The sequence below is a fragment of the Lycorma delicatula genome, chromosome 3 (genome assembly GCF_047948215.1).
Source record: "Lycorma delicatula isolate Av1 chromosome 3, ASM4794821v1, whole genome shotgun sequence".
NCBI lineage: Eukaryota > Metazoa > Arthropoda > Insecta > Hemiptera > Fulgoridae > Lycorma > Lycorma delicatula.
In genome coordinates, this window is record NC_134457.1 from 172,534,447 (window position 1) to 172,561,610 (window position 27,164).

At 28.9% G+C, this 27,164-nt stretch overlaps 1 protein-coding gene across 1 annotated transcript in view; it reads right to left on the reverse strand.

Annotated features, from left to right (window-relative positions):
- The window catches only part of sha (shavenoid), a 190,350-nt gene that overhangs the window by 18,992 nt on the left and 144,194 nt on the right, over positions 1 to 27,164 (reverse strand). The window contains exon 3 of the mRNA XM_075359035.1: positions 4,334 to 4,444. Coding sequence (XP_075215150.1) covers positions 4,334 to 4,444 — 111 coding nt within the window. The remainder of the gene's footprint in view (positions 1 to 4,333; positions 4,445 to 27,164) is intronic.

The following is a 27,164-nucleotide window of genomic DNA, read 5'->3' on the forward strand; positions in this document are numbered from 1 at the left end:
CTTGAGAAAGTTAGTAGATTATAGTGGTGAAATAACAAAAAGAGTTGTTAGAAAATATTTAAAGAAACACAGAAAAAAACAAAATTTGAAATATTTAAATGTTTCAAGTATAAAGTAGTGTTCAGATAGTCACTGAAATAAGAGTGGAAACTAATTCTTATATCAAAATCCTTAAATTTCATGAAGTTATTTTGTTCATAAAGAATCAATCAGTCAAGTGTGCGTGTGTGTGCAAAAAAAAAGAAGAATGAAAAACTTTGGTCAGGGGTAGAAAGATTAAAGCAGGAAGATGATGCAAATAAATCATATTTAGAAATTAAATTTTATACAAAGCCTAAATAAAGCTTTCGGTTTAACTGTTGCTAGTGTTTTGAGATTGTTAAAATTTCTACATAATTCAGGGTTTATGCCATAAGGCAACACTGATTGAAAGAAGTAGGTGAATATCACTTTGTTTCATTATCAGTCACAAGTGAAGAATATAAGTACAGGGGGTAGTAGATAATAAATAGTTGATTACTCGTTAAAAAGAGAACTAAATATTTAAAATTGGGTGTCATAAGACAACATAAAGTTTTAGCTTTTGTAAAGGAATGTAGAGTTGAAATGCAATGGAAAAACTGGTAAATTAAAAAAAATATCATTTTTTTAATATGTTTATGTATGGAGGATCAATGTTTTTTTCTTTTAACTTTTTTCTTAGTAAACATAATATATATAACATGTACATTTCATATGTATTCATGGTTTGTGTAGAGTAAGAAGAGCAAAAAATATACAAGTTATTCTAACAAATACATAAATACATGTGTTTATTGAGATAAAAAAAAAATAATATAAGAAAAAGCGAAACAAGAAAAGTGGACATTAACTTGGAATGTATAAGTACATTCATATTTCATTGAACTACTACATTAATAAAAATATTTATATTTCATATAACGAATTATTCAAGCTAAAAGCTGAAAAGAAAATTAGTGGGTAAAATATAGGGAATACTTGTACAAGGACAACTACATGTAAAATGGATTCTAGTAATGGTAATAAAAAGCAGATATAAAATATAATTTTTATGAATGTACACCATAGAAATTATTTTTTTAAAAATAAAAAATATGTTACTGAATACAGTAATGATGTCACTGATGAAGATTAAATTAGCCATTGCGCTGTTAATTAACATTTAGACAATATTGTGTAAGTAAATAAATCAATCAACAAAATTTGTTGATTAATATCACATATGGCAGAAGAATTGTAACTAATCATAATAAAAATGAAGTTTAAATGGTTATTACATTGAAGAGTGAAAATCATCAACCTAAAGGTATAATCATAAATATTATTCCTAGATTAGATAATGTTGGTTTTATAAACGAAGTGTATATCATCCACGTCCATTTCATTAGTTATACTCATCACTGACTAAGTAAATATCAATGGTGGTGGTGTTAGTTGCTATTATAATTAATCTAATATGCAGGATACCAGGTGGTTGTTAAATATTATGAATGCTGCAGTTTAATGTCTACAAATTACTTCATCACAATCCACTCTTTCCATCATACGTAGTCATTATTTTAGAATTATAATAGGGTATATTGTATGCCATATACAAGCACACATTAAAATATCTTACACATGGCTCTCATCAAACATGAACTATCACTGATTTAAATAAGTTCACCACATGTAAACAAATTTACTAAACATCAAAAATCATACAACTAGTTTAATTTTTTTAATTTTTTTAAAAGAACATTATTAAAACAATTTCATTATAAAAAATAGCAAAATTTTACATGAAATTTAATTTTTATCAAAGTGCGGTTGATTCCTTTGATGAATCCTATTTTATTTTTACTAAATCAAGTCAGTATTATTTGAAAACACTAGCTTGAATATTAGGTAATTTTTTTATATATCGCACTATATGCATTAAGAAGAAAAAATGAATTTTAATTGATGGATTAACAAAATCATACACTTTTTTACAATAAAAGGTTGAAAAAAAATTTTTTTCTTGTGTTGTAGGCAGAGTTTACTTACTGAAATAGGCATGTTTTATATTAAATATTTATATTTGCTAACTGTAATGTTATTCTCGATCAACCAGCATTTATTCATTGTTTTTAACACCAGTTAATGCTTTTAGTCTGTTGGAACCAAATGTTTTATCTATAAATAGCTCAAAAACATACTGAAATTAGTTTAAAGTTCATAATGCAACCTGAAACATCTCATCATTAATATTTTTTTCTTCTTCTTTTACTCAACCCAAGTGATAGTAATACAGACTTGAGTTTAACATCATTCAGAAACAATGTTGTTGTTATCCTCTTCCCTTCTACCACTTCTTCAAGTAACAGGTGCATCTGGATGACTGACACTTTAACGCAGTGTGCAAATTAATCCAAACAAAAAGAATTTTTTGTTTATTTCTTTGTTGAAGCTACACTGCTTGACCACATCCATTCTCTAATATGTTCATGACAACTAATGTGAGGTTATTGTTCTTTGGTTATTTGGCAATTTTCGTGTTATAAATATTGTTTTGTTAAAGTTTATTTCATTTTTTATTACAAAATAATATTTTTGTATTTTTGTTCTCTGTGTCTTGAATGTATAATAATAAACATAAGTCCAAGAAAGCGTACAAAATTTTTTTCTTTGGTTGGAGGGTGTGAAAGGGATTGAAATTTCATCGTAGACTTTTATCACAATAAGGGAACAATGCTTTATCACATAAAAGTGTTTTTTTGTGGATCATAAAGTTAAAAGTGGCTGGACAAATGTAACATATGAAGAGGGAACAAGATACCCATCAACCTCTACCACGAATGACAAAATTCAGCAAGCTCAAGAGATAGTTCCAGTGAATAGGCAAGTTACCATCAATGAGGGAAGTAGCATCTTTTTTGAAGGTTAGTCAAGATTCTACCCATCAAATCAACCACAAAGAGCTCGGCTTCCATAAATTCTGTACACGATGGGTACCAAGATGGCTTGACATCTGTCAGTACTTACTCAATCGCTTCAACAAGAATGAAAACATATTTTTGAACATAATAGTCACCGATGATAAAACGTGGGTTCATCAGCATGAGCTAAAGTATGGAGTGGAAACACCCAGGATCTCTGACAAAAAAAATTCAAGATTGAGCCATCAGCGGGAATGGTTATGCTAACCCTTTTGTGGACACAAAAGGGCCTGTACTGGAGAGTTCATGGCAAAGGAACTACAATAAACAGTGCAAGTTATAGTGAAATGTGGGAAGTTAAACTGAAGCCAGCAATTTGTAACAAACATCGAGGTCTATTGTCAAAGAAAATGTTTTTGTTCCATGACAATGTTCGTTCACCCACACATGGCTCATAACACTGTTCAAATCAAGTTGAATTTTGTGGTACTGGAACACCCTCCCACCAGCCCAAATCTTGCTCCCTCTGACTTTCATCTGTTTGGTCAGCTCAAGGATGTTTGGCGAAGTAGTCAATTTTCAACAGATTTAGACATGCAGGAAGCAGTGGAAAATTGGCTTTGCTACCAACCTAAAACTTTCTTGGAAGGAATACGCAAGCTTGTGAATTGCTGGACCAAGTGCATTGGCAATGGAGATGACCATAGAAATATGATGTACATTTTGAACTCCTACTTTTGGGTAAACAAATTGTAGAATGAAAAGTGTAGTGTCAACACCAATTTCAAAACAACATACACTTGTTTTTTTCTTTTGGCAGTGTTCAAATTTCTGGTTCATACAACTAATTTTAAACAAAGCTTTTCAAGTGCTTTCTTGTTGAGAAGGAAATTATCTTAGATGCAACACTTTTCCTTACTGAATGGTTCTTTGGACTAAGTGACCCAAGAGCAATATCTTTCATACATTAAACAAAAATTCAGCCACCAAAGTTTCTAAATTGCCCTTACTTGGGTCAATCTTTTTCCATCTAGTCAAATTATTCTTTGGTATTCTGATCACTGTTTTGCTTGTTCTTAATTATCTTTTTTCATTTTATTTATTTTTATGTAAAATCTTTCCCTCAGGATTGTTAATTTTCTTTAAACAAGTTACATGCAGATTAACATTTTTTGAAAGCTGGTGCAAGGAATGTTTATAGACAATAGTGACTCTGATTCATGCCAGAATTTGCCTGATCTAGAGATATTTAAAATTCTACTTGAGTTTTATCAACATATCTTTATAGCATATTTTCAGTACTGTGGACAAGATAAAGTTAAATATTATACCTAAATAATAAATTTTTTTTATTATTTAAGTTAAGGATAACATAAAATAAGAACAAAGGTACATTAAAAAATATTCCTTACCGGTAAATGAAATTTCTGCGCTGGGGTAAACAATCTGACCTTTCAGTGGAAGAAATACATAGGGTATTTTTTGGTGTGTTGTTCCTGAGACAAATGGTGCCAAAGGGCATTCTGTAAAGAAAAAAAGAAAAAAAATGTTTATAATTATAAACAACACAAAACTTCTCAGTTATAAAACATTAAACCTAAACGATATTAATTACCAAAATTTGGTACAATTGTGTATTATAACATGGCAACTAAAAAAATAACATTATTGTATTAAACCTCTCAGTTTACTGGTAATTACATGCTATAAATAAGCAGTTATAGATGACTTAATGCGAGACATAAGTCATACAAAATGGTATAGCGAATCTCACTAAAATCCTCCTACTCCTGTCATATTTAGGGAAATGAAAAATGAAGTAATTTCCTAATTGCCTTTTCAATGAGTTGAGCACACTGATAAGAAAAAAGTGAAACTGACTCTAAGAATATTGTTGTGTCACTCAATTGCTTATTAACTAAGCTTTTAGAGCAAGTTGTATTTGTAAATTTGTTTTATATCATCAGATTATTTCTTCAGAAGCACAGAATTATAAAAGTGATCCTTTAACCAAATTAATTATAAATAAAACAGGTACCACCCTATGGTTCCTAGGATAGAATGTAAAATACTCTGACCTATCCTGATTTATTCCTCATTCCCCCTTTTCCTTATCTGCAATCTCTTTTTTCCCACCATTAGTTCTTATGTAGACCATTTAGCTAGGTTCTCCATGCTAAGGATGGTGGAATTTGAAGATCTAGTTCATCCATATCAATCTGTTAACAGGCTGCTTATGGACTAGCTCTTATTCTTGTCTAATGACTACAATAAAAGCCTATTGGCTAAACTGATCATGTAAACATGGACCCCTCAACTTTAAAAAAAATTCTTTTCATACCACCAGGTGTGTAAACATGAAAGCGGAATTTTATTATTTGAAAATGATAAATTTTGGCCATGCCAAAAAACTGTTGTTCTTTTTAGGCAAACCAGTCAACGAGCCATTTTTGTACATTTTCATAAGAAGTGAAGAGCTGCTCAGCAAGTGTGTGTCCCATCGATGCAAATAAATAGTAGTTGGATGGAACCAAGTCTGGTGAGTAAACCGCATGCGAAAGTATTTCCCAACGGAATGCCTCAATAGTTTTCTTGATCGGTTTTGCTCTGGGTGATGATGCATTATCATGAAGCAAAATCACTTTGTGTTGCCTTTTTTGATATTCTGGTCATTTTTCATGCAATGCTTGATTCAAATCAATCATTTGTTGTCAGTAGCATTCAGTATTAACAGTTTCATCAGGTTTTAGCAGCTCATAATAGATCACACCTTTCTGATCTCACCAAACACAGAGCAATTTCTTCTTTCCATAAGGATTTGGCCTTGCAGTCGATATCGATGGTTTGCCTGGAGTTACCCATGATCTTTTATGCTGAGGATTCTCAAAATATATCCACTTTTCATCACCTGTCACAATTTGATGGAGAAATGGCTTTCTTTTGTACCTGGCGAGCAACATTTCGCAAGAGGTTTTTCAGTTTTTTTGCTGTCTTTCATTCAGTTCATGTGGAACCCATTTTCCCATCTTCTGGATCTTTCCCATAGCTTTCAAACATATGGAGATGACTCCTCGTGTTACATTTAATTGATCAGTGAGTTGTTGCATTTGAGCATTATCCTCATCCAACAATACTTGGAATTTGCTGTCTTCAAACTTTTTTGGTGGTCTTCCATGTTCTTTATTTCTCACATCAAAATCATCACTTTTGAATTTTTTAGACCGCTCAAAGCACGATTTACCTAGAGCATGCTCACCATAAGCTTTGACAAGCAGTCCATGTGATTTTGGAGCAGTTTTCTTTAAATGATAACAGAAAATCAATGCTGTCCACAAATCGTAGTTTGTAGGTACAAAACTTGACATGTTCAATGCTATTAAAATTATGCTGTTGTATGAAACTTGTATTGCTGTGAGTTGAAAATCTTTGTCAGCTGTCAAAGAAAGAAAATGGCACCAATGTTGCGGTTTGATGGTAACTACATTGACAGCTAGGGCTATCTATGAGCAAAATCCGGTTTCGTATTTACACACTTGATAGTTAATTCATGCAATGGAACAGATTGCCAAAAACTCAGCTTCTTCCAAAACTATTTAATTTTGAGATTCTACTTATTCTAAAATACAAATAAATAAAAATATAAATAATTTTATATACCGATTATGACAATTTTTCAGTATTTAATTTATTAGGGAATTAAATTTTATCAAAATGACTGTATAGTTGACTTAGACGGGACATTAAGTTAATAAATTTATTATAACAGATAAGAAGATGTTTAATGGGGAATGGATGCATGACAATCCTTTGTTGCTTAAATTTGAACTGCAAAATTTTATGTTCTATCAACTCACTACATCTGATTAATGCTACTCTTACTTTAGATTAAAAACATAGTTTTGATAAATGTACACTAACTGGTAAATTTGTAGGTTATAATTTAAAAATGAGAGATTCACGAATACAATCAGGAACAAAATATAGTTATTTAATTATTTATGAAATCTCACTCTAATTATTTATTCCATATATTGCAATAACATGGAATAAACAAACAATTTTAAACACAAAAGATTTGTTTAAATCAACATAAAACAGTATTAATTTTGAATAAAAATATTAATCTTATCATGAAAATTGAATTTTTAAGTGAAATTTATAGATTCTATCTACTAATTATTGAGTAATAGAGCTATAAAATCAATGAAGTATGTTTTACAAGTTTTATGTATCAATAGATCGATTCATACTCAAAACTATTACAATATAGATTTGCATAAAATCACAAAGAAAAGATTTTTAATTGTGAAATATCATGTCTGATTATTAAGAACAAATATATGAATTAATTATTAGAAGCTAGAAGGAAAGCTCATGATCATAAATTCAACAGCATTGATTATAAATTCCTTTAAGAATGGTATTAAGAATGAAATATGTTACTTATCTTTGCATACTATATCAATAAATATTGCTACGTAAAGATTTATTATCATTAATCCCTTACTATAAAACATACTAGTTTGTTTTGATTATATACTCAATACCAACTATAATAACAAAAAAAAGAAATGATTCAATATAAAACTTGTTTGACTACTTATTATCATCTCGCAGTTAAAAAAAACTGCTAGAAAACTATACATATATAACCGTACAATATAATTTTGGTTTAGAGTTCTTCTTTAGCTTCAAATATACAACATGTATGTAATATCAAAAAAAAATATGTAAATTAAAACTTTTTGGTTTGCATGTTATTAAATATGAACCACCTGCAAAGAAAAAAAATTAATGTTACTATTACTGTATCCATATTCTTAATATGCTGACCGGATAATCCAAAATTAAATAAAAATAAAAAAAAATTAAATAATAAGAATTATTTTTACATACTGAACAGTTGCAAAAAATAAAGTAGAGAAACACATATGTGAATTTACACGGGACAATATGAGGCCCCCTAAGTATAATTACTTAAATTAATCACTTCTATTCATTTATTACTACCCTATAATTATATTTGGGTATATTCTTCCTTTTCACGCTCCTTAAATAAAAATATATTAAATTTTTTTTTGGATCATCAAAGCTAAATCAGTTGAGAAATAAACATGTTACATAATATTTTATGTAGAGTGTTAGTAAAACAACTTTTTACATCAGAAGGGGGTGATCTCCTTTAAAACCTAGACTGGTGAGGATATTATGTCGCCAGTGGCACAATGATAGAAGTCAACTTTGAAAGGTATTTTTACATGACTACCCAAAAAGGAGTGTAATGTATTCATGGTATACATATGTTTGTATGTTTGGTCCACCGTAGCACCTCAATGGCTGAACCGATTTACATGTTTGACCCTATGTTGGAATCCTTACATTACCGGGAGTAAACTATATATATATATTCTAATATCATTCCTTTCAGGAATCATATTCCTCTGCACTATACGTATTATATGAATTTGATCAGTACAGAATTAATAAAATAAAATAAAATAGGATGACACTTTTCATCCCAAATTACACATTAAAATTAAAATTAAAAACTCTATACTATACATGAGATTTAAAATTGTTAAAAGATCCTTTTCCAATTAAATCAAAACAGTAATAAAACTAAATTTTTTTAAATTCAAAAATTTTAAATTGTAAATTAAAATTAAAAAAAAAAATGTTATAATAATATAATATATTTGGCTAGCTAGTCTATAAGGATTTCTATTTTGTTTTTATTATTGATTTTAATTTAGACTTTTAATTTACCATAATTTTATTTAATGACTTTCATATTTTTATATGTATGAAATTTTTAATTTTAATTTTAATTTACAATTTAAAATTTTTGAATTTAAACAATTTTAGTTTTATTTCTGTTTTGATTTAATTGGCAAAGGATCTTTTAACAATTTTAAATTTTAAATCTCGTGTACAGTACAGGATTTTCAATTTTAATGTATAATCTGAGACGAACGATTTGAAAAATTATATAGAGCAGCTGATGGAGTCGCGAAAGCGCTCTTGCTTGGGGTTATGGAATAAGGTAAGTGGGGCATCCTATTTTATTTTATTAATTCGGTACTTGGGTTGATCGGATATATATATATATATATATTTAAATAATTTTAAAAAATTGAAAAAAAAATTATTCTGTATAAAAATATATACAAAACTGTCAACCGCACGCTCTTTAATTATCCTATATCAAAGAGCAATGTATTTTTTTTTGGCAGTCGTGTTTTTTAATTTCTAATATTTTTGTTTTTAAAGACTATATTTAAATTAAATGTTTGTGAGGCTAATACTTTTTTGTTATTTTTTATTTATCTATTATTTTTTGGTACGCATAGTAATCTTAGCGAGAGCCATATTTAGGTAGTTTGCCGCCGTTAGAAACAGCATTTTTGCTGCCCCGATGCCATGTCTCTGTAATAATTATAAAACGTGCTTTCTTCCCCCTCTCTCTTTATTTCACTTTTTTCTCTCTTCTTGGAACCGCGCCTTGCGTCTGTATTTTTCCAATTAAAATAATGAAAAAGAAAACTCTTCATAACGTTTTTGTTATTAATTAACGAGAAAATTATTTTTCTAACGCTTCTAAAAGCGTTTGAAAATATTAATATATAAAATAAATGCAAGTTAAAATGTTTTTCTGCGGGCTTTGGCTTCCACAAATTCATTAATTATCTTATAAAATTCTAAGTTATTGATCACATCTCATTTTCAGTTGTTTAAATAGGTAAGGCTAAAAGCTGTTCTTATTTCAGCCTTTTCCGCAAAATGTTTTTTAGTTCTTTTTAGAGTGGAAAAACATCGTTCTCCTGTTGCGTTAGAAATAGGCAGAGTAAAACAAATCTGTAAAGCTTTGTACAAATTAGGGAAATTACAAATTAATTCATTATTTTCATATATATAAGGAAGTCAGGAGAGGCAGAATCTTTCTTATTTTTTAGAAAAATATTTCATAAAGAAGTGAAAGTTTAAATAAAAGAAATAAAATAGAATTGTTTTTTTCTTTTTACCTCCTTGTACGAAGTAAAGGAAGTATTGTGATCATGAAAAATTTGGGTTTTCAGATTTCAACGAAAATATCCATTTTGATTCGTTTCGGCGTCCAAAAAACCCAAAAAAATTGAAAATTGTCCAAAAAATCCCAAAAAGTTGGATTTTGGACTTTTTCTTAACTGCAGTATTTGTCATAAGTGTACTTATCTTCATTGGTTCCAGAGTTATAGCCAAATGTAATTTTAATTAATGAAATATTTGGAACTTACAAGGGGAAGGCACTTTGGTTCGAATGAAACTTCCTCTCCTTTTTTTAATCTAAATTTATTGATTTATTGATAATTATTAATCTCTGATTGTAAAAAAAATATGATAAATAATAATTCAATAATAACAATAAAATAAAAATGAAAAAATATCAGAAGTTATTAATGAAATAAAATTTTATGTACTTTTCATTAAAAAAAAAAAAGAAATGTAATTAAATAGGCACAAGGAAGTCATGTGGTGTCCAGATAAGAATTTTTTCAAGCATGTTTTACGATTTTAACAATTATTTGATTGAAGCATGTTTTACGATTTTAACAATTATTTGATTGAATATTATTTCATTCAATAACGGTTTCCTACCAGACACATAAAGTATAAGGTAGGAAAATTGGCACGCCTCCTTGTAATAATTTTTTTTTTTTTAAGTTAAATTTAGAAAAAAAATTCATTTTGCATAAATTAATTAAAAATTACTTAAAAATATATTTTAAGATTGTACCAAAATTTTAATTTGTTGTATTTTTATGTGAATAGCGATTTTTAAGAAACTTCAAGTTCATTAATTTCCATACATTATTCATTAGTAGCGATTTATAGTAATGATTTACATTGTCTATATTTGTATACAAGAAATTCCGTCAAAATATTTCCGTTGGTTTATTTATTTTTTTATTTACTACAGCTTTTAAAAGCTTTATCAAGTAGTGGAAGGAGGTAAAGTTGTGTGATATAACAGACGGTACTTGAATCCAGACATGGATTATCGTTATTAATTGTTATAATTTTTTATTATTATTTATACATTTAAAAAATGTATAGATTAAGTAAAATATAATCCATCTTAAAATAATAATAAATTTCAATTATTTGTTACTAGCATTCCCTATTGCGGCTTTGCTCGCACTGACAAAGTTTACCTAAAATCTCCAGCAAAGACAAAGTTATGCCTCCCATCAGCTTATCACATGACCTAAAGTCTCTTGAGAGTACAGTCAATCCTTCTGGCTAAATAACCTTCTTTGAGCTAGTCTAATGATATAATACCATCCCTAAATTTATCTGAATAAATTAATATTCTGAATCAATTCTAAAAATCTATTACATATAATAAAATAATAACTAGTTTCGTCCCTGTGCGTGCATGACGCAAAAACTAGTAGACAAATTTTAATAACGTTTTGTAACTTTATATCAGAGGGGCTTGGTCAGTATCTCTAATTAGAATTTTTACGGTATTCCTAATGAGGGTTAAGAAATTAATTAAAGAAAAAATTATTTGTTTTACTTCATTATATTTGTGTTACTATGGTAACAGAAAATTTTCCCTGAGTTCAAATCTATATACTAATCATCTAACCTAATCTGTAAAATATTTAATATTCGATTAACTTATTGTTAAGTAATTATTGCTGTAATTAGCTTAAATTGCCATATTTAACGAAGTTTTAGAGGAGTTTATTGTTTATTTTAGCTGTCGATATTGACTTGTCAAAAGTTAAAAAAGTACGCCTTCAAGAAAGAGATGTAACCTTCAGTATTATTCAGTCTGCTAAAAGAATCGGAGTAGAATCTTCTAGAACAGCTTAAGTGCGTGATTCTCGATTAGCAGCTGATCAACAGCGGATACCCAGACTCCCAGACTCGAGCTGCAATAAATTTGCAACGCGAGTTGCAGTTAAATTGCTCATGAATTCATACTGATGTCATTCTAGAGCTACTGCGGTTACGTAAATGGAGGAAAGAGCTTTTCAGGCTTTATTGTTCTTTATCAGTATTATTCTCACAACCATGAGGATAACGAATACATCGGGGGTTCAGGAGATGGAGTTCCGCGGCTAGACAGAGCTACGACTAGTATAGAAATAATAATATTCTCAGTTCAACAACGCATACTTCTATTTTATTATTCATCATTAAAACTAATATCTAGTAGTCAACATAAATATTTTTAAGGAATTTTTCTCATGAGTAAGGGAAAACTTTCATTTTATTAAATTATTTATTTGTATACATTCACTCTTCATATTCAATTTCCTTTTTATTCACACATACAACATAACAAAAGAAAATCAGGTTAGGTTTGTTGTAATTGTAATTATGATTATTTAACTTCGCTGAAGTGTAAAATAATAATACCTTTTTAAATTTCACTTATTCACACTATTCATTAAATATAATTGTGTAGTTGGTTATGTAGCTTGCTACACTACTGTTTCAAATCCAAATTAAATTACTCGTTGTTTATAAAATTATATGTTACAAACATGTTGTCAGTTCAATACTGTACACAGACACACATATACTTATCTGGTCTATTACGTTATATTAATTTCTAATTAGTTAGTCCCTGATTCCATCTTGATAGGAATCTAGAACTTTAACTATCATATCATTTAATATCTTTAATAATGGGTCACTTAAATGTTTACTTCATTTTCGTGCTTCCCTTTCCAGGATAACTGGTTTTGACATAATCTAAAGTAAAATTTTTTTTTCTAAATTGGGTAATAAGATTATGCTGAAAAAGTGTTCATAAAAACATTTAACTTGAAATTTAAAACTAGAAGGGCATTTCAATTTTTCGTAAGTATTGTTTACTTATAAATTAATATTTTTCATTATTACTTCTTACATTTTCATTTATTTATTTTATATGTGTATTTTTCTCACTGTCTACTGATGTGACTATAACAACTGAAAAGGCCACCTAGTTTTAAGATTTATGAGCGTAATCTTCTTTTCCATTTTGGTTCAATAACCGTTTAGTACAGATCTTCTTAAATTTGTATTTAAAATTAAACCTTTTTTTTTTTTTTATAAAAAATAATATTTATTTGAAATTAAAATGCATTAAATAATTTTATAAGATAAAATTTTATGAAGAAATTTACATCGAAGTAGCACAGAAAAAACAAATTAGTGATATTTAAAATTAAAGCTTTGATCTTAATTTAAAAGAAAAATTATAATAATTCAACAAACCTATCCGATTTAAAAATAATAATGAAATTTTTAATGAAAAATAATAATTTTTCATTTAAAAATTAGACAACCAAAGAATCAACCAACCAATCAATCAACCAATCAAATCATTTTAAACACGAGTATATGATTAGCGTTCTTTCGTTGCGACTCCTGCGATATAAATGCGGCTTCACCCACAATATTTTTTTAATAGGTAATTTATTTATTTGTAAATAGAAATTATTTGATCAAGAATATTATGTTTAGATTTTCATTAAATTCCCATCACAGCATTTAATGAAAATGTTGGTTTTTTTTGTGGTGCTAGAATGAATAAGCTACTGCATGAACTTACTCTAGAGTAAACCACATAAAATTGTCCGTGAGAGAAGACCTCTCATGTAATTTGTATTTTTATTTGAAAATCCTTACCTACCGATTGATGTTTTTTCCATATGTTAGGGGTGATGAGGGAAGCTTAACTCCAGATTTTTAACATCCCCTCCCATAGATTTTTGAAAAACTAAAAAAGTTTTTGAAATGCGTTATTAACCTCAAAAAACAGACAACTTTTATTCAAACAATTTTCTTGTACGACTTACCGTTTTGAAGCTGTAGCTTGTGAAAGTGTGAAAATGTTACTATTAAGATTATTGACCTGTGAATTGGGCACGTTTTCGAAATCGGTCTAGTCGCTGAACAATGCCGATCTCCCCGACTACAGTAACAATAGGACCGCTGCGTTGCCATTGTACCGCTATAACTCCGGAATGCTAAGTCGTACTAGAAAATTGTTTGAATAAAAGTTGAGATTAACAACTTTTCCAAATGCAATACAGACGAAAAACAATTTTTTCCGGTGAAAAAACCGAAAAAACACGTTTTTTACAACTTCAACGCCACCTAGTATTTCAATTTTAAATTATACGGCATAACTTCAAAAAACATTAATTGTAGAGGAGAATGTCCTCTACATTTTTTGTTTGTAAAACGTTTCTCTAAAATGCACAGATTCAGAGAAAAACGCATTTCAAAAATTTTTGAGTTTATCAAAAATCTATGGGAGGGGATGTTAAAAATCTGGAGTTAAGCTTCCCTCATCACCCCTAACGCATGGACAAAAGATCAATCGGTAGGTAAGGATTTTCAAATACAGACTATTTTGATGACAAATTGCCTGTACATAAGTCAATATCTGTCAACTTCAACTATTACCTTGAGACTTATTAATCATAATTTTTAGCATCCTCCTTGCGGCTTCACCCTCGCTATATGGTTACTTGTGTTTCCCGTAGCGGTAAGGGTATGTTTAGTCGGTCATGGCTCGTTTGAGCCATGACCGACTAAACTTTGAGTGTTGTAAGAATGTAGTTTTCACTATAATCGGTTCCCACCTTAAAAATATTAGTTATAACTGGTTACTCGTAAGAAGTACGGGTAAAATGTGTTTTACCCGGTTCTAAGCCGACAAACACGACTAGGAGGTGACCGTACTTTGTTACTCTTTTTTTTTATTTTTTTATTGGTTTTATTTTATGTTTTTTAGTCAAATAACCGGAAGCAGGTGCAGCCAGTCGCATTTCACATACAGTAACAGTGGTTGTGTTCTTGAGTTGTCGCGCCGTACTCCGTCACACTCCTTAAAAAATCGAAATTAAAAAAAAAAACACCGAAATGGTTTTTAAATATTTATTTGAGGAACTCCAATCAAGTGAATATCACCTTTAGTACAGTTTGAAATGAAGAAAATTTTCAATCATTGTTCAATTTTTTTTACGTCTCTTCACCCCTTTTAAGGCCGAATTTCAGAAAATCTAGATATTAGATTTCAGACATTTACATGAAAATTACACACTTCAAAAATCAAGTTGATATCTTGATTTGTTACGGAGAAATTGAAAAAATAGTGGTTTCAAAAAATTCAAAATCCATTTTATCCCTTTAAACTCGGAATTTCAAAAAATCTTTTCTTAGTGCACTTACATTGTAAAAAGAACAGGAATACAAATTTTCATCAATTTATATTCAGTAGTTTTTGCTGGGCGTTGATGAATCAGCCAGTCAGTCAGTCTTTTAGGTATAAATATATGAAACTTCAAAAAGTTTATTTGACTAAATTAATGAAAACTAATTTAATATGATCATTAAAATCGAAAGAAGATTATGGAAAATGAAACTAAAAAAAAATAATTAATTCCCCATCTTATTAAAATTTAGATTTATTGAAGAAGGAAAACTGATAAAGAATTAGCACTATCAGTAATAATTAACCCTTTAATTGGGTATAAATTTGAAAAAGTCAAAATTTAAATAAGAAGTGAATGGTATTTTATTTTTTAAATTTTGAATAAAATAATTTTATTATTATAACTTTTTAATTTAATTTATTTAGAATATGTAGATAAAAAAAGAAACATCAATCATATAAAATAAATTTGTTGGAAAAAGGGAGAAATTTGCTTTTTCATAAAATGACGTTAGAAAAAGAAATTACATAAGAGAATGCTGCTATTGAGTGTCAGGCAAGGCTCTTTGGTATGTGAAAACAATTTTTTCCTGTAAATTTTTCAAATAATTATCTTTAATATTTGAATGAAAATACCTTGAAAATTAGAGTGAAATCTGGCTACGCACTATTACCGTCATAACTGTCCAGAATTAAGTAATGGAAACGACAAAGAAATACAACATATTTTCAAATTATAACACACTTAACGATATTTAACCTGTATTTGCAGTTAATATTAAATAGCTCTTGTTTTTAACATCTACGTTTCAATCCCAAAATCATATTACTCAAAGTTGTAAAAAAATTAGTTGACGCGCAGAGTGAGGACGGATGTCGGCTGTTCTCAACTACCTGAGATGGTACACCAATCCCTACTCTGTATAATGTACTTTTAACAACCTGGGTAGAATTACTACAGATCTATATGTTACGCCTCCTAAAACTTCATTATTATTATCAACCTAAATGTAGGGTAAAGTCATGGAAGTTTTAAAAATCCCATATACGAGAAAACAGTCAGTTGTCGGCTTTTATGATAGCGAGATTTTTTACTTAACAGTGAAATAATTAGAAACTGTTAACTTCTACTATAATCCTTTGTGATCAATAATAAGGCTATTATAAACCACTGTAATTTAACGATCAAGAAAGTAAATTAATTCAAAGTAAGATCTCCTTGTTGTTAAGTTTGAAACTTAAAAGTCACTTATAGTAGGTTACCGACAATAAAATAAAATAAAGAGTAAGCATTGTTTCTAATACGCCCTCAAATTTGCTAACATTTGTAATAAAGAAAATTAATATAAAATAAATTTAAATACTGATTTAAATGTTCTTTACTTTTATTATAAAATTGTTATCTATCTGCTATAAAAATAAATGTGAAGATATTTTACTTTTAAACTTAAACATTTTTCTTCTGTGTAATGAATAATTTACAAGAAACTAAATTCCTGTAAATATTTTTGAAAGGGTTAAGAAAAATTAAATTATTTAAGAAAATTATTTTTAGTCATTATTTTGTTTATTTAGATGAATCGTGTCTTACATAACAGTATTACATAACCTCTACAACTCCAAAATATTTTTAATGAAATCGTTATAGAAGTTGTTAGATAAGTATGATTTGAATAAATTTCCCATTTTTATAAAGATAATTAAATTCAAAAGAAATGATTAATTTGAATAATTACTATTTTAAACGTTTTCGATAAAATCGAATAATTATCTGCCACAGTGATCGTCACGCTTGTACCAATCGGGGCGAAGTTTATCATCTGCCCGAATTTGGTAGTCATTTAATTACAGGATAACAAGTATTTATCGCAAAGAAAGCTGCTTGAATAACTTTTTTAGTAAGAATTTATTCTCTCAATACTATTACTAGTAACTCGTTCAACTTTCTGCTTGGATTAGTAATTAGAATCAGATGTTATTCTGTGACAGTGCTCGACTCATGTTGAAATATGTGTGGAATAGTTGAATTACTTGGATCTTAATTGTTATATTTATCCGCTGTTGTATGACCGTTAAATTTAATAAAAGGGGAGAAAATCACTGCTAGTCGATCTCCATATAGACAATACTTACTTTTGAACTTAGTTACATTAAAACCTCTTTTGAAAGTCGTATACTTTCAAATAGAGTCAGATGGTAATTAAAAAATAAAAAAATGAAGAAAAAAGGGGAAAGTGATTTATAAACGAGCGAGATAAGAAACTACTTAGTCAATAGTTACTTTTCAATTTATTCATAGAAGAAATGATCCAAGAACTGAAGTAATATTTTGTGAGTGGAGTAACCATCCAAGGAAAGAAAATAAAAATGTTTAAGATTAGCTGATAACGGGCATTTTTTTTTGTCATAAATCAAAAATGAATCTGAAGAAATACTAATGGCTGGATTTATTGCTGGAAGATAAATTAAAAATTAAATAAGACTAAATAAAATCTAATATAATAGGACTAAAAGATAAATGAGGAATTATGTATTAAAACAAATGAGTACAATAAATCAGAAGTTACAAATTATTTTATTTATATGATGTTTATAAAAACAATTTTAAGAATTTAGGGAATGGTCCTCCACATCAAAATAAAGAAAAACCTTTTTATAAACGTATGTCCGAAAACGCTTAGTTTACCGGCTTTCCGTCATTTTCTATTTTTAAAATAAAAAAATTATTTCTCAGGAATGGTTAATCATATTGAGCTGAAATAGCTTTAATAGCTTATCGAGCATAACTTTTTAACTGTTCATATCTTTAAACAGCTAGTTTATTTTAATGTTACGTTATAATAAAAATTATTAAACGTTTTATGACAAAGAAAATGATACCTTATTTATTCAAAACCGTTATAAATAACGAGGTTATGGCAAAAATTCTTCAAGTGATTTACTGCAGATTAAAAAAAGCCAGTTTTCAATTCCTCCCGAATAAAATTAAATAACTCGACACGATCTTTACTGGAATCATGTTATTTATGATATCGTGTAATAAATTATAATAATTTAAATAATACTGAAAATATTTCAATGAAATAAAATATTATTGCAACCATAAAAATATTATAATAATAAAGAATATTAATACTGGAAAATAATTTGCATTACACGTTTTTCGTTAAATGAACAGACATTGATTATTAAACAAATTTTTTTTTAAATTAAAATTTATTTAACAACAGTAGATTATCGTATCAGATAATAAATCATTAATAAAAGATATTACAGTAGCGGTTCAAAAAGGTATTCCTCACTGAAATTGCATGCATCTAGGTGTTTTTTCATTGACTGTCGGATTTTTACAAAGATGCCAGGTATTGACGAATCTTCTCAGTCCCATTTAGAATTCTTGGACGCAATATTTTACGATTTTCATGGGAATGTCGTATACAAGTGTCTTAAAATGGCCCCCATAAGAAAACGTCGGATTGAGATCTGGAAACCTTGCAGGTCATGATACTGGGCCTTTTCGACTAATCCATCTGTTTGGATGCGCTTCATTTAGGTGATCTCAAACTTGTAATTTTTAATTAGCCGGAGCCCCAACTAGCATGAGCATTTTTTTTGCATGTGTTTAGTGGCAAATCTTCGAGTGAAAGTGGAAGATCAGCCGTCAAAAAATGTAAACAACATTCATCATTGAGCGTTTCAGTTAAAAAAAAACAGAATAAATAGTCACCCAGAATACCAGTCCATACGATTTACAGAAACTGATATTGGTTACGGTTCTCTGAAATGGCATAAGGGTTTTTAATTGACCATATGTGCGAATTATGGTTGTTAAACAGAATACGAACTCAGCATGGTGGGTGCGTCTATTTTCTGTATAAATGGGGTAAAACACCGACGCCCCTTTGCGAGTGTGGTGAAAATAAAACTGTTAAACACATCAAAGAATTTTGCCCTAGGACAGCTTGAAGATTTCCTGAAGATTTCCAGCTAGAAGGGACTCCTGAAGATTTCCTGATGGCGACTCCAGAATCAATAACTTAAATTAATTTGTTAAATGTTTATTTGTAATTTTTGACTAACTGGTATTGTGTCTTGGTGCCATACGCTAAATAAATAAATGGTTGTTAAGAATAGCCGATCTTGTATATCTGGCTTCATCGGTAAAGAAAATATCATTAAAAAAATTTGGATTAGTGCATTTTCGAATAAGCCATTGTCATAACCGATTACGGTGAATATAATCTCAAAGTAAAGTAGCTTGTACTCGTTTATAGTGAGTGATATGCTTGGAGTTGCTGCTCATGCAAACCTTCCAAACTGTTAATATATTAATATTGAACTCCAAGGCCAGTTCTCTAGTATTTTTTTCAGATATTTCACTTTACACATCCTCCTCAAATTCGGATGAAAGTGGTCGTCCTGACTTACCACGTTTTTCAGTTTTTAAACTTTCTGTGTGTCTGAGCCGTCTGTGATTGGATGAAAACATTGTATGAGAAGGTAACACTCGATCGGGAATGGATTCCTAATACAGCCATCTCGCCTCAAGGAGGTTGCAACGTGCGAGACCGTACATTAAATGCATATCAGCCATTTCTAAGTTAGTATAAATACGATTCACATTGTCTACCAAGTTAATAAGATAACGGTAAAAAAAAATTAATTAACTTGTACAGTACATATCGATGTATTCACTCGGGGTCAGTAGCAAAAGACAAACTGGAGACAAACTATTAGTTTTTATTTACATTTACAGTAATGACTTGTTAATTACATTTGTTTTAATGCAAACTATTTTTCAATACTAATATTATTTATTATTATAATATTTTCATTATTTCAATAATATTTTATTTTATCGTAATATTTTCAGTATTATTTAAATTATTATAATTTATTACATGATATCATGAGTAATACTTTTCCAATTGAGATCATATCGAGTTAATTGATGTTATGGGAGGAAATAAAAAATAGTTTTTTAATCTAGAATGACTCACTCCAAGAATTTTTACTTTTGTTATTTATGAACGGATTTGAATAAATAGATGTCATTTTCTTTGTAATAAAACATTTTTTGTAATAACATAAAATGTAAATAAACTAGCGGTTTGAAAGATATTAGCAGTAAAGATATTAGCATGGCCACAATTTTGAAATGGATAGGGAGATCAGATTAATTATTTTTATACAAATAAACCTATAGGTACCCTAGTAGTATAAGAAATTTCAGCTCGATATTATTAACCATTTCTGAGAAATACATTTTTATGTTAAAAATACAAAACGGCGGATAGCCGGTAAACTGAGCGTTTCCGGACATATGTTTATATCGATTTGGGGGCCCATCTCCTGAATTCTTGAAACGGTTTTTATAAACACCGTATATAGTAAAATTATAAAAGCAGACATAAAAGCAGATTGGCACAACGAGAACTTTTAGGCAAAAAATAAGTCTGAGAGTAGTGCATGAATCTAAGAATAAGAAAGACATTTATTTAAATATTTTTTGAAGTGTAGTGAATTCTGGTAGTGAAACATGTATAGTAGAAAAAGGAAAAAGGAAATAATATAAACCTTTAAAATATATGGTCTAACAGGAGGCTGTGAAAAAATAGATGAGTCGATAAAATTGTAAAGTTATAAAATGAAAAAAAATTCTTAAATTTAATCGATAATAAATTCTAAGTTATATTGGAATCGATAAAATTCAAGAATAAATAGGTTGGCCGTGTACTAAGACATTATTTATTTATTTGTTTAGTTATTTGGAAAATGTTTAAAAGGTAAAACCAGGAAGACAAGTAAATAACTGATAATTACGAATGTTGGGTACAATAAATATATGAGGCTAAAAAATTACGCAGATTATAATTGTGATGATAGTATCTTACCAATTATCTGACTGACATCAGAAAAAAATAACCAGATATAAAATAAAAAAAATGAGAAGTTACTGAATAAAATCTTAAGTTAATTTAATATTTTTAAAGGTTATTTAATAACTTAATTTAATATGTTTATTTAAAGAATATCGTTCTAGAAACGTATGTTGAAAATTATATGTGTAATTAATTTTGTAACATAGTCTTTAAAGCTGTATTTCCTTGTTTTAAATAGAAATAGAAATAAACTGTCAAACTGTCATACAACGTGATCATAACATACGCATAAAAACACAATTGTATAACCTTAAAAAGCTCAAGTTATTTTAAGAAGTTAACACATTTTTAACAGCCACCAAAATAAAAGATTTATGTACCGGATGTTATGTTCAAAAATACTGATCCGATTCAAATAACAAGATAATTTGAGGATACAGCAATATCTTTCGTAAATTATTATTAAAATTCAGAACCTGGTTATTGGAAATTCAAATTAACTTCATAATAATTAAAAACACAACACTATTTATCATTTTCTCTGTTTATTGTCAATTTCATTCTTGGATTTTCATTTTTATTTTAATTAAAAACAATCAGAAATGAATTAGACGTATGCTATTTGTTTCTTCCCTTGTCAAAGATTAATAATCGTTCCGTTGATTAAATTTATGATTAGTTTATCCTAAACGTCAGTAAGATTAGCATACACGAACATAAATGAATCAATTAATCTCTGACACGACACTGATGCAAATTTATATGATTTATATTAAATTAATAAGCTACAGCAATACGTGTATGATTACTATTTTTGGTGTACCCTTTTTTAATTATTTAAAATCAAATAAATTTTTTAATATTCATTTTTTTTACAAATTTATCGTGATATTTATGAGGTGAAGCTTTGTTAATAAATAAATAAATATATATATATATTATGACAGTTTCTCTTACATATAAACCACGAATGAAAAAAAGTTGGGATTATAGTAAATGGACAGCATCAATTGGATTTCTTTGATCACAACAATATACAGAAACTTAGTGGTTTATAAACCACGGATAAGATTCCAACTATCTACCTGTGTTGAAGTAACAATGCAATTTTTTGTCACAGACTTCATATATATATATATATATATATATATATTTAGTAAAAAAAATAGTGTGTAATAAAAGAAATAATATTCCAGTTCAGTGAAATATCATATTATACGATTATGAAAGGAAAGAGAAAGAGACATTTTTTTATGAGTAAATAAGATAGAAAAAAAGATTGTAATGTAACTGCAATATTAAAACCTGAGCCCTAAGCAACCTTAGTAATACAGCAAAGCAAAATTCAGAATAAGAACAATTTTATAAAACTTAAAAAACATATCTTGAGCATACATTTTTTTATACAAATAAATTAATAATTACGTTTTACTTTAATCTAAGTTATGATTTATCTATAGGTTTATGACCAGATTTATATACTTTTATTACCATTACATACTTAAATTAAAATCTTCTTATTCATGCGTACGATTATTTGGTAAATTAAGCAAGAATATTGCAAAACGGAATTGTTTTGATGCATCAGATTTTTTTTTCAAAACGTAAGTAGTTGCAAATAAATTTTTTTGCCGCAGTTGTAATTATTAAGACGTTACATATCGTCCAGTATTTTTTCTCCAGATAATATTACTCTACCTTATATTTTTAATGTTAGAGTTTTAAAATGGATAATACCAATTAAACATAATGGAAAACAGTTTTAACAATGTGACTTATTTATAACGACAAACTGGTTAGAATTAATCCCCGTAGAAAAAGAAACTTGCCTTGTGACGATCCCGGTTGCAATACCACTTCTCGCGTTTCTAGCCCTGATGGATTTTACCGGGAGTCGTCTTTTAGACCCTCAAAACTTGATAACACAACCCAGTCATCAGTTTGGCCTCTGTCAGGACGCTACTGATACAAATGCCTCGGCAGATATTTTCATCAGTGTAATTGCACAATCTACTATTGCCTTCGTATAGCCTCTTCCAACTACGACCACCTAGCTTCCAACCCTCAACCATCAAATTAACCGATTCGCGGAAGTGTGATCCCCGTGCCTTCCTCTAAAACCGAATGTTTCACACAAAAATTCCTCCTTATCTAACGATAATCTATAATAATAACGATATCTAACTTCAGTTAGACTATGCACTCGAACCCATCGGGTTTGTCTAGTGGTAAACGCTTCCCAAATCAGCTGATTTGGAAGTTGAGAGTTCCATCGTTCAAGTTCTAGTAAAGTCAGTTATTTTTACACGGATATGAATACTAGATCGTAAATACCGGTGTTCTTTGGTGGTTGGGTTAAAATTAACCACACATCTCAAGAATGGTCGAACTGAGACTGTACAAGACTACACTTGATTTGCACTCATACATATCATACTCATTCATCCTCTAAGGTATTATCTGAAACGTAATTGCCGGAGGCTAAACAGGAAAAAAGAGAGAAGACTATGCACTCATATTATTACTTGATTGATTCTTTAAAAACAAAACATACTATCATCATATCAACAAAACAAATGTTTATTGCAATAACGACAATTTTTTACTACGATTCAATTTACTCAAAAGATTTTCCTCTTGATTTACTTAAAAGACTCTGATGAAAACATACCCTATCTTTCTCTGTTCTGGTCCTCTTTCGGGAGCTAGTTTAATGCCTTCACCCTCCTGCATCGCAGTTCCAGCCCAGAGTTCTCCATGCATCCATCTCATCCTAGCAGCTAACATCTCAGCTACCCGCGGTTCGCTGCCAAAACGACTATCTAAACGCACCCAGGCGGAACCCTAGCCACCAGGATTGCTGTTTTATCTATACATATATTACAGCATCAGACCCACTCAATTATTCTCGGCAGGACTAAGAATCGAAGGAAGCCAGCAGTTTTGTTCCATTCCCTTTCGGTTTTCCAATTAAGCTGCAGATCAGAACCAGAATTAATCCTACCTACCTGACCTGACATTAATGGGAACCTTGGTCGTCTATTTTTCATATATGTCCAGAGGTAAGTTGACCTACCTTCTTAGCATCATTACGTAAATAGCGATCAGTCGCAAGGATATCAACGGGCTTAATATCAGAAATAACAAAGACCGCCTCTTGGAAGACAGTCCTACAGGAACCAGTCATACATAAAATTAAGACGGTTAATGGGATTTTATTACTAATACTGTCTCAGAAATATCAAACTAAAGAAGACAAACGTTTGAATTATAAATAGACTGACACCTTGTTTGACAGTAAAATATAATCTCAAAAAAAAATTAGAAGTAGTTATTAAAATTAAATAATATGATCATCAGTTGTTTTTATCAGCCTTCTTTTTACTTCCTTGTATGAAGTGAAGGAAGTATTGTAATGGCGAAATGTTTCGGTTTTCAGATTTCAGCGGAAATACCATTTGGATTATTCCTGAACACATTTTGACTAGTTTCAGCGTGACATCTGTGTGTATTTCACATAACTCAAAACGATTAGCCAAAGAATGTAGAAATTTTGGATTTAGGACTGTTGTCACATCTAGTTCTGCAGCTCCCTTTTGATTGCAATCGACTGGACCAAAAGTGTCCAAAAATGCCCAAAATCCAATTTTTTGGGGTTTTGGGCATTTTAACTGCATTAATAAGCTCTCATTGAGAGCTTTTCAACGCATAAGTGATACTTATTTTCATTGGTTCCAGAGTTATAGGCAAATAAACTTTTAATTAATGAAATATTTGGATCTTATAAGGGGAAGGCACATTGGTTCGAATCCAATTTCATTTCCTTTTTTTAACTTCTTTTTTTATTTTAAATATATTTATTAATAATTATTAACCTCTGTCAGAACTTATTAGTGAAATAAATTTCTATGTACTTCTTTTTTTTTATATTAACTTCTGATTGAAAAAAATATGAAAAAAATCAGAAGTTATTAGTGAAATAAAACTCTATGTACTTTTCATTTTAATTCAAAAATTTTTAAAGCGGTAATAATTAATAAATCAATATATTTAAATTTAAAAAAAAGGATAAAAAAAATATATGTATTTTAAGTCGAATTCGAACCGATGTGTGCATCGTGTCGTTACCAATCCGACACGTTTTCACTTACACCACATAACTACATCAACGACGTGAAAAAAAATTAGTAAATAAACTCATATCACTAAAAATTGTGGTGCAATATGGTGTCCACCACAATGCAATTGTGTAACTGTCCGTTTTATTAAAGAACTGGCGGATCGTATCTCACTTCAAAATGAAATAAGTGTAAATGAAGTGCAGCAAAAAATGTGTATATGTAATTTAATAGGCATACAAGGAAGTCATGCGGTGTCCACATCAGATTTTTTAAAATAATGTTGTTATTTAAATGAATAATTATTGATAATTTAAATAGACAGATTTTATTGAAATCTTACATTTAAGATTATATAAAACGTAGTTAATTCAATGGAAAACAGAATTTTAAAAGATTGCAAGGTTAGTTAATTAACCAAGAGCTAATTAAATTTGATTATATGATTTTCTTTTTTAAATAAAATATTCAAATTTTATTTGTTTGTAAATAGTTACTAACAATAAAAATCGCTTTATTATTAAAATTTTATTTAACTTCATTAAATAGAAGCAACATTTAAAATAAAAAACAAAAATTATTTCATTACATTTTTCAAAACTCCTAACCTATGTAAGGTTAATGTAAGTATGCAACCTTACAATAGACATTTAAGAACCAAATATGTCGTTCCGTTTTGTGTATACGTCTGTTTTAGAAAGAAGCGCAAACTTTTATTTGTTACAGTTTTATATATAAAGGTTTTGTAGCAATATTTTTAAACGGAATTTTAAAACAACGAGGAAGTTATCATTCTACTCAAATATTTGTTATGTGAGTTCCCGATTTAGTCAGTTTAATAATATTTATTGGATGGACTGAATTCAGTGATTAATTTTCAATGTGTAGAAAAAGTTCCTGTAGTAAATGTTTTCCCAAAAAAATGTAATAAAGATTTTTTTATACCAAAATTACTCTGTAAAAACTTATAGCCAATTTTGAAAATACTACTGTTTATCACCAATGCTTATTACTGGATTTTTAATACAGTAATGTAAAATATCCAGATGTTATTTTGGTATTCAAACTATTTTCTTTGCGTGAAAATTAAGAAAAAATTATTTGGAAAATCTAGTGTAAAAAATAATAAATCATTTCTGAATTCTAGGCAGCCTTAGCTCAAATTCGGGTTGCAACCTCTCATGTTTCTTTAAAATCTTTTGCCTTTCATGGGAAAGTATTTTTTTCTTTTTACACAGTCAGCATTTTCGTGGTTTATCAGTATTTTAAATAAAATTTAACTAAAATAAAACGAACTTTCTAAAAACATATAACTGGCTTATAAAAACAAAAAAATTAATTAAAAAAAACTTTTTTATATGTAAATTGTATAAATTGTTTTTAATTGGTCGCCGACTTCTAAAAATGTAATCTCAATAATTTAGAAGTATAATTTTTTTTAAATTTTTTTCGTTTAGATATCAGCGATTCAATAAAACTGCTTTTAAGTCAATTTCTGTCTTTGTTATGTCTTGGATTTTCCCATTTCTAGTCAATCAAGTACTGGATCAGATTTACTTAGATTTTTTTCCCTGATCCATTCATTCCTAATTATGTCTACATTATTACCAAAAAAAACTATACGCGCCCCCACAGTATATGAAACGACCAATCTTATAAGTTCCTATCTCAAAACGTTTTGAGTCGTAATTAAATAATTGGGTTAAAATACATTTATATTCCTTAAAAGAAAACTTTGGATTAAACATTTCTGGAAACATTCCCACGGGTTTCCCCTTTTAAAGCTGGAAATTATTTTATTCAGTCCTAAAAAACCATTCTTTCGAAAATATTGTTATGACATAATTAAAAATAATACAACTTGTACAATTTTCAAATCTTTTTTGCTTATTGCCTTTGTAAAAGTAAAATTGGATTGCATAATCGAAATATTTTCTTTTTGCTACCCTTCTTTTATATGCTTTTCTTTAACGTACAACGGCTCAACCGTGTTCTCGAATATTGCAACTTTAAAGCCATTTCCCAATACAATTTCCCA